At 28.3% G+C, this 9,234-nt stretch overlaps 2 protein-coding genes across 7 annotated transcripts in view; one reads left to right on the forward strand and one right to left on the reverse strand.

The window, feature by feature from the left end:
* The window catches only part of LOC111685044 (protein vreteno), a 125,851-nt gene that overhangs the window by 53,382 nt on the left and 63,235 nt on the right, over window positions 1–9,234 (forward strand). The gene's annotated exons all lie outside the window — the stretch shown is intronic.
* LOC111679282 (protein sprint) overlaps window positions 1–9,234 on the reverse strand; it is a 290,124-nt gene that overhangs the window by 40,062 nt on the left and 240,828 nt on the right. For all 4 annotated transcript variants that reach the window (XM_023440821.2, XM_023440822.2, XM_046946857.1 and 1 more), the window contains one exon: window positions 8,468–8,671. In XM_023440821.2, the coding sequence (XP_023296589.2) occupies window positions 8,468–8,671 (204 nt within the window). The remainder of the gene's footprint in view (window positions 1–8,467; window positions 8,672–9,234) is intronic.

The following is a 9,234-nucleotide window of genomic DNA, read 5'->3' on the forward strand; positions in this document are numbered from 1 at the left end:
CAGAACTAGAACAGAACTAGAACAGAACTAGAACAGAACTAGAACAGAACTAGAACAGAACTAGAACAGAACTAGAACAGAAATAGAACAGAACTAGAACAGAACTATCCTATAAAGTACCAATGAATTTTAATTACTTTTATTTAGATTATGACCCTATTTATTCAACTATTTATATATATTTTCTCATATATTATTTACTTTGTATTAAATATACTCTTTTCGACCAAATTTCCTGCAATTTTTTTTATTTGCATATCAAAGTACTCTAGTGTTTATATATGGTATATAATTTTTTTGTTACTGAGTAATTTTGGTTGTATTCTGATTATTATCCCATTGGATGCCATTAGTTTACATAGCGCCAATAATAAAAATCTCATATTTTATTCAAATTGGTAAAATGAGCTTTATTATGTTTAACGAAAAAAAAATATATAAAAAATTCCAAACATCTACAAGAAAAGAAAAGATTTGATATAACATGACAACCTTTCATAAAGATGTTTGAAATATTAAATAATGCTCAGCGGGACACTTTCTCTATTTTTATTTTATTCTTAAAGAATTTCTATAGAACAAGGAACAATTCTGGCTTTGTGTTTGCCGTTTAAATTTTCTTTATTTTTTTTTAAATAATATTTTGTTCCTTGTGAAAATTATGCTTGAAAAACCAAATGTGCAGCTGTGCAAAGTCTACTACGTTCTAGTAATACTTTTACTGCTAATACAATTTCTTGCCTTTAAAAGAAAAAAAACTTTCAATTCCAACCATCATCATCTTTAATTTGGTTGGATTTTTTATCTAGCTATAGAATCCCTTACAAACAAAAAATACTCCCTCAAGAGTTTTAAGTTTTTTGCTTTCTGTTATCCAGTAGCTGTAGTATTAGGATTTTATTATTTTGCTGAAAAAAATTATTAATAGAGTGAGTTTTGTTCTTTAGTCCTTAGTTTACTCCACACAATTCGACCGCATATGCTTTTGTGGCCTTGCATTTAGAAAATCATCATTGTTTTCGATGTGCCATTTACGAACTTAACTAAGAGTTTGAATTTCTAGTGCATTTTTTTAAGCTTTCTTACTTTTGGTATATTTTTTAGGATTTTCTTTTCATTTAGAGTTTTTGTTTTAAAGGTTAAGAGGATTTCTTAGTGAATTTTTTTTCATAATTATTACTGTGGATTATTTTTTAAATTTTTAGTGCCATTTTTATTCGATCAAAAGTGTTTAAATTAGCAATTTGCTTTAGTAAAATAAAAAAGTTTTCTTTTACAAAAAATAAAGTACTTCCAAAGAATCGAAAAAGGAAGTATAATGTGCTTCAGGTTGAGGTTGTAAAAAACATTAGAAACAATGAATTTAACACCGTCTTGTTATAAGAGAGATTCTCTTAGCTTTCTTTTACTTGCCTAAAAATGCTTTCAGTGTAAGTAATGCAATACCATTCTTAAGAAGTAATTTAGTAATGTATTGCCTATAATCTAAATGTTAGTATTTAAGTGTTAGCGGTAATCAATAGCAGGTCAAATATATGAAAATAAAAATTTCCTTTTATAAAAAATAAAGTACTTCCTAAGTACTTCCAAAGAATCAAAAAATAAGTACAATTTTCTGCAATGAATTTAAAACCATCTTGTCATAAGAGGGATTCTCTTCGTTTGTAATTTCCTTTTAATTGCTTAGGAATGTATTCAGTATAAGACATTATTAAGAAGTAGTTTAGTAATGTATTACTTATACTACAACCATTAGTGAAAATTTTTCATTACTAATAAATTTCAATTTCTAATGCTTTTCTGCTTCTTTGGAAGCTTTTCATTTGCTGCCTTTATTTCTAACGTGTTCATTTGTAGTGAATTTTTTTTTAATGTCCCTTTAAAACTTCCAATAAGTAATGCTCCAGTTATTTTCCCCATTTCCTGTATTATTTTATATTTGTTAAATTTTTCACTTTTTTCATTATATCAACAATTTTGTTTTCTAAAACACCCTAGAAAAATGAATTTCGTTATCTGACAAAAAAAATGGAATTGAATGAACATTTTTTATGCGATTTTTTAAACATAGTATGGAAGAACAAAGATAAATTACAATGCAGTCATATCTATGGTATGCAAATATTAAAACACTTATTAGGGGTATTCACAGCAAATTAATTTCAGAATCAATTAAATACTGAAATTTTTCAATTTTAAACAAATATCTGATTGAAGAGATTGATTATTCACAGTGACTTCTTAGGAAAAAACTTGGAAATGGTAACATGGCTATACATTTATACCAGGCGCGGATCCAACATAAGAGTTTGGGGGGAGGGGGTATTTTTTCTTTTTTGATTTTTCTCACTTTTATATTGTGAATGAAAAGTTTTTGGATTGGGGGGAATTCCTAATTTTCCTCCACTGGATCCGCGCCTGGTATGTATAATTTTCAACTGTTAAACTCCGGTAGGTTAGTGATTAGTGTTCTAGTCTGGTAGACCGGAGGTGGTGGGTTCGATTCCCACCTGAGTCACTGGTTAAGGAGCGCACAACAGGCCCGATGTTGGCGTAGCTGTATTTCTTCGGATTTGATGTATATATGTACATCCTCCTTTATAACTAACTAAACTTTTCTAAAATTCTTTAAAATTGAAAAACTATTCGCGAATCCCAAGTAACATTGAAAATAGTCGGTAACAACTGATCCCTCCTATTAAATTCCTTAACCGCTCCATATTTTTCCATACAATTTTTTTTTTGATTATTTGTAGTATTTTCTCATTTAGTGTTTTTTTGTATTCTTTTTGCATATTTACTCTTAATCTCTTTCCAAACCTCTCATCACAGCAGTTTTTTTTTTCTCATTTGCATTCATCCATGCTATTCATGGTAACTCGTTAAGGCTTTGCGGTATGCGTTAATGAATCTGGTTTTTCTCCATTTACAATATTCAGTACCTTCTTTCCCTCCCTTTCTCCGTCTATATATATACATACATTGGTTAACTCTGATTCTATTGTTATTGTCTTTTTTACACTGTTTACTAGAACCAGTAAAAACAACATAACGTTTTTTTCGCATTCAAAACAGTGATGGGCAATGTTCAAACGATTTAAGTTTGAGTGAGAAACAGCTAAAAACAATGTTTTCTAACCGCAAAGATTAACAAATTTCGAAGTCTTAGAAGAAAGTGACATGAAGAAATTTAGATCATACGCTTGTCAACATTACGCAGGCTTACTTTTATATTTACATAGAATTTAAATAATTGCACATGGCTGTTGTAAACTTGTATTGTATTCGTACATGTAGAAATTCTTTAAAATTACTAAATTTTTGTTTTTGCTGTGTATAAATGAATTTCAATCATTTATTGTGAATACGCACCTATTTTACGTGAATAATTGGTTTTTTGTGGGCTGAGGTACGGAACGATTTTAAGTGCGTATGTATGTTGCAGTATTAGTGGGTTTAATTTATAAAGTCTTTTGTTAAGAATTTGTCTTTACATTTCGTAATTGTTTGTTTAACTGGACAGTGGGAGATAATATTGAATAACGGGGCTACATGCAATAATGATATATGTATATAATGTATGTATAGTCGGGCAAGGCCGATCGACCAGTGCCTTTTTTTAAGCGGGATTTTTACGGAGGCTAGAGTCAAATTAGGTCTGATCAGAGACTTTTTATAGAAAATCCCTCTGGTGTAGAGAAAATTTCTGAAGTAGAAAATTCTTCTCTGGTGTAGAGAGATTTTTTATACAAAAGTTTCTTCTATAAAAATCATCTCTCTACATAAGAGAAAATTTTTCTAGAAAGTTCCTCTGTTCTAGACAAAGTTTTTGTAAAGAAAATATTTCTCTGGTGTAAAGAAATTCTCTACAGAACAATTATATGTATGTGGTGTAAAAAGATTTTCAAAAAGTTTCTTTTATAGAAATACGCTCTACCATATAAAGAGAAAGTCTTACTATATAAAATATCTCTTCATTAAGAAAAAAATTTTTTTGGGGAAAGTTCCCTCCACACAGAAAAAATCATTATTTTTTTTAAAGAAAATTTATCCTAATTATCTGCATATTAAAGAGAGATTTTTTTACAGAAACTATCTCTCTAATGTTGAGAGATAATCCCTAGTAAAATTGTCTCTAGATTAAAGATATTTTCTTGAGAAGAAATTTTCTTTACAAAAGAAACTCTCTCTCTCTATCACAAAGGGACCAACAGGACCCAAGTGTGCGTCTTTGCAGCCTGAATACCTAACTCTCTCTCTCATGTTGAGAGATAATCTCTAGGAAAATTATCTCTAGATTTAAGATATTTTCTTGAGAAGAATTTTTCTTTACAAAAGAAATATTAATTTTTTCTATAGTGTGGATAGAGTTCTTTTCTTTGGAAAAGAAAGATAGTTTTTTTTTCTACAGTATGGAGAGAGCGAATTTCTATAGTATTCTAAGAGAGATTTTTTACGGAACCTTTTTCTCTAATGTTGAGAGATAATCCATAAAACTGTCTGTGGATTAAACAGATTTTCTTGAAAAAATTCAATAGCAAAACTTTTTGTTGAAGGTAAGAAAAATGTTCTTAAGAAAAGAAAGATTGTTTTTTTTCTATAGTGTGGAGAGAGATCTTTTCTTTAGAAAGAAAGATTTTTTTGTATGGCATGGAGAGAGATTTTCTATAGAAAAACTCTCTCTAAAGCGAACAGATTTTCTATTAAAAAAAAGCTTTCTATACTGTGAAGCTTTTTTTCTATAAAAGAAAATTGTTTTATTAAGATGTTTTATTATGTTGTTCTATTTAGAACAAGTTTTGGTCCCACTGTCGTATTAATTTACGTTACAATTTGCGTGTGTGTGTGTGGTCGTTTTCCTATACAGATTTGTAAAATTGTTTACCCCAAAAACAATTAAAATAGCAGTTTTATGTTAATTGATTGCAAATTGTGTAAATACTGTTAAGAGTATAAATAAGTAAATAACAACAGCAACAATAATAATACAAATATAAATTAGACTTTATGAAAATTGTTTAATCAGCAAAAAATGTACAGCTATTTGTGTAATTTTCAAAGAAAAGAGGACTGTAAAAAGTCGATGCATTAATTAAGCAATTATTTAGAATTTAACAGGGATCGCTAAAAAGGGGGTCTTAGTTTTAGAAGAAGGTCTTAAGAGAATGAGATCAATCACTAAAACAAATGAACTTTTCTAAAACTATTTGATTTAAAAGGGTTTGAAGTCTCGAATTCGTTTTTTTTGTGTTATTTTTAATATTTTAATTTAATTTGCAAATAATATTTTTGCTTAACTTTTAAAGACTTAAATACATTTGTACATAATTTATGCAATTTTAAACATTTTTTGCAGTCTATGAAAATTAATCACAAACAATTAGTTAAACTTTTATGCAATTAGTTCGCTGTATTTTATCGATAATTAAATTTTAATAAAATAAATATGTTTTCAATTAAATTTAAATAGAAAATTTTATATTTAAAATATATTTGCCATTACAAAAAAATATGATTTATTTTAGTTCTACCACAAATTTTTCATGTACATATTTGCTTTACTATATACACATTTCAATTATTTCAAATAAAATTTCATACTTTCAAAATTCCACATATTCATTCAAACTATGTATCACAATAATCAATAGAATTTTTTCCGTATTTTTTTTTTTTACAATTTGTAATTTAAATGCAGATGAACAAACCAGCCCAGCAGCAGTCATACTAAAATGTGTGGCTCTGGGGTTGGGACTACAAATCGTATGACTATTGCAATACAAATGTTGTTAAACATGAAAATTACAAATTTGCATATTCAATGCAATCGAATTTAATAAAATTAATTCTATAAATGTAAACGAAAATCGCTCCAGACATTATTGCAGAAATGTGACAAAAACCCACATGGTGTTTGTATTTTATCAATGTAATTTATAAGCAAATGTGGCACAAACAACAAAAAAAAAAGAAAAAATAAATTAATAACACATGAGATTTTTATTTAAAAATGTTGAAAAAAATTATATATTTTTTTTTTGTTAATGTAATTAAATGCAATTTGTGGTTGACCACAAAAATGACAAACAAACTCTGTTTTCTGTTTTTTTATTATTGTTTTAACGTAATATTTATTTCACTGTATAATTAATTGAAATATAATATGGTATGAAATTTAAACAATTATTTTATATATTTATTATTATGAAAATGTCATTTATGTCGATATCGTTGTAATATTACATGACAATTTAAATTAAAATTGGGAAAGAAAGAAAAACTCTCTTTTATGTAAAGAGAATTTCTATAGGAAAAATCTCTTTAATTTAGAGAGATTTTCTAAGGAAAAACTCTCTTTAATGTAGACATATTTTCTAAAGAAAAACTCTCTTTAATGTAGAGAGATAAAACTCTTTTTAATGCAGAAAGATTTTCTATAGGAAAACTCCTGTAATGTAGAGAGATTTTCTATAGGAAAACTCTATTTAATGTAGATAGATTTTCTATAGGAAAACTCTCGTTAATGTAGATAGATTTTCTATAGAAAAACTATCTTTAATGTAGAGAGATTTTCTAAAGAAAAACTCTCTTTAATGTAGACAGAATTTCAAAAGAAAAACTCTCTTTAATGAACAGAGATTTTCTAAAGAAAACTTCTTTATAATGTAGAGAGATTTTCTATAGCAAACTCTGTTTAATATAGAAAGATTTTATATATTTTCTCTAGAAAAACTTTCTTTAATGTCAAGCTTATGTAGAAATACTGTCATTGAAGTAGCGAAATATTCTAGAGAAAACGCGTCTTTAATGTCGAGAGATTTTTCTAAAGAAAAACTATCTTCAATGCAGAGAAATTTTCTATGGAAAGTTTCCTCTTTAATAGGGACATATTTTCTACAGAAAAAATATTTTCTATAGAAGAAATGTTTTAAATTTAGCGAGATTTTCCATAAAAGGATTGTCTTAATGTAGAGAGATTTTGTAAAGAAAAATTGACTTTAATATAGAGTGATTCTCAATGGAAAAATTCACTCCAATATGAAAGGATTTTCTGTAGAAAATCTCTCTCTAATATAAATTTATTTTCTGTTGAAACTCTATCTCCAATATACAAATATTTTCTATGCAAAAAACAAGTAGGAAAGTATAGTCGGGCATGGCCGACCATATGATACCCTACACCATGAGTATATTTTTACAATTTTTACTTTTATAAAATTTTTATTTTTTGTAAAGAAACTTTTATGTTGAATATTACCATAATTCCAAAATATTTAAGCCATTTATTGATAAAAAACTAAAATTTTTAAATGGGGCTTTATATAGGTCAAATATGGGCCGATCCTCGGTAAATTTGGGAAAAGGATATATTTCTAAATAACAGTTAGTTTTGTTGAGTTTCATTGCGATACAAATGGTTACAAGTCAATTTTAGACGTTTAAGTCATTTTTTGAAGGGGGGTTTGTATGGGGGCTAGGGTCAAATATAGGCCGATCCTTACGAAAATCTGCAGTATCAATTATACTTATATAAAACTTATTTGTGCCAATTTTTAGAGAGATAGCAGAATATTTGACGTAATTATAGTATAAAAAGTTCAAATCGGGAGGTACGGTTGTATGGGGGCTAGGTGAAATAATGGACTGATTTCAACCATTTTCAATAGGCTTCGTCCTTGTGCCAAAAAACATGCTTGGTCCAAATTTCATCAAATTATCTTGAAAATTGCGGCCTGTACCACAAGGTTTACATGGACAGCCAGCCAGCCAGCCGCACAGACGGACGGACGGATGGACATGTCTTAATCGACTCAAAAAATGATTCTGAATCGATCGGTATACTTTAAGGTGGGTATTGGACCAATATTTTTGTATGTTACAAACATCAGCACAAACGTATAATACCCTCCCCACTATAGTGGTGTAGGGTATATCAGTTTAATATAGAGACATTTTTATTGAAAAACTCTCTTCTATAAAGAGAGAATTAAGATAGAAATCTTCTCTAAAATATATTTTCTGCAGAAAAACGCTCTCTAATATTAGGATTATATTACAAACGGATTTTATATAAAAAAGATTCACAATGTGTTTCTTTTACAGAAAAACTCTCTCTAATATGAAGAAAATATTCTCTAGTGTATAAAGGATATCTCTATAAGAACTCTCTAATGTTAGGATATTTTTCTCTAGTGATATTCTTTGAATTGTGAATTTTGTTATAATCTAACATTTTAAAAACGACAAAAGCCTTTGATGTTTTCTACACGTTACCAATGGTTACTATACAACATGACATTTTCTAATACGAAAAAAAATCTTCATTAATTTTTATGACATGCTAAAAAATTCCTTTTGTTATAACACGTTTAACAAAGAATTTTTTATTTTTCCTTTTTAACAACATCGAAAATTTTGGCTAATTAATTTTTCCACTATGCTAAAAATATTTGCATTGTCAACTTACCCCTTCTTCTTTGCCTTGCAAAAAATGAACAGCTCCTGAACGTTGTATACCGGGTAAAAACCACACTGGATGTGTCAACAACAAACGTTCGACCAGACTTAAATCGCATGGTGGTGAATCATCTGAACCACGTGAAGTTTCACTAGAGGTTTCACCCTCAGCCAATATGCCACCATCTGAACTAGACACCAGAGATGTACGGGACTGTAAAGAGAGAAAAATAAAAATGAAATTTAATAAAAAAAAAACTGTTTTAACACTTTCTCACTTTATATAGTTTTTTTCGTAAAGTTTGTAAAGCGGCTTATTAGTTTTACTTTTGTTTAAAATTTTTGACTTTCTCCTGCCTGATTTCGTTAGAATTTAAAATTAGAATTTTTTTGGGTATTTTACCTTTTTTTGTAGGATTTTTTGAATATTTGTTTTGCAAAGTTTGCAAATTTTTTGTTTTTGTTTGGCTTGTTTTGTTTTGACGGTTTGTTGGAAAGGGTTTGTAGTCACTGTAATTTTCACAAATTTTTTGCCATGTTCACACAGCTGCTGCCAATTATATTTTTATATCCAATATGAAAAAATATGAACGGTATATAGTGTTTTTGTCATTCCGTTTGTAACAAATTGAGATATACCTCTGAGACAATACAAGTATGTATGTCTATCTGATAGGTGTGAAGTTAAATTTCAAATTTAAACCCTAGACACAAACCTGTTAGTTAACAGAGCTATGTTAAGTTAACAGAACTCTGTTAACCCTAGACACAAACCAT

This window comes from Lucilia cuprina, chromosome 3 (assembly GCF_022045245.1).
Source record: "Lucilia cuprina isolate Lc7/37 chromosome 3, ASM2204524v1, whole genome shotgun sequence".
NCBI classification, from domain to species: Eukaryota; Metazoa; Arthropoda; class Insecta; order Diptera; family Calliphoridae; genus Lucilia; species Lucilia cuprina.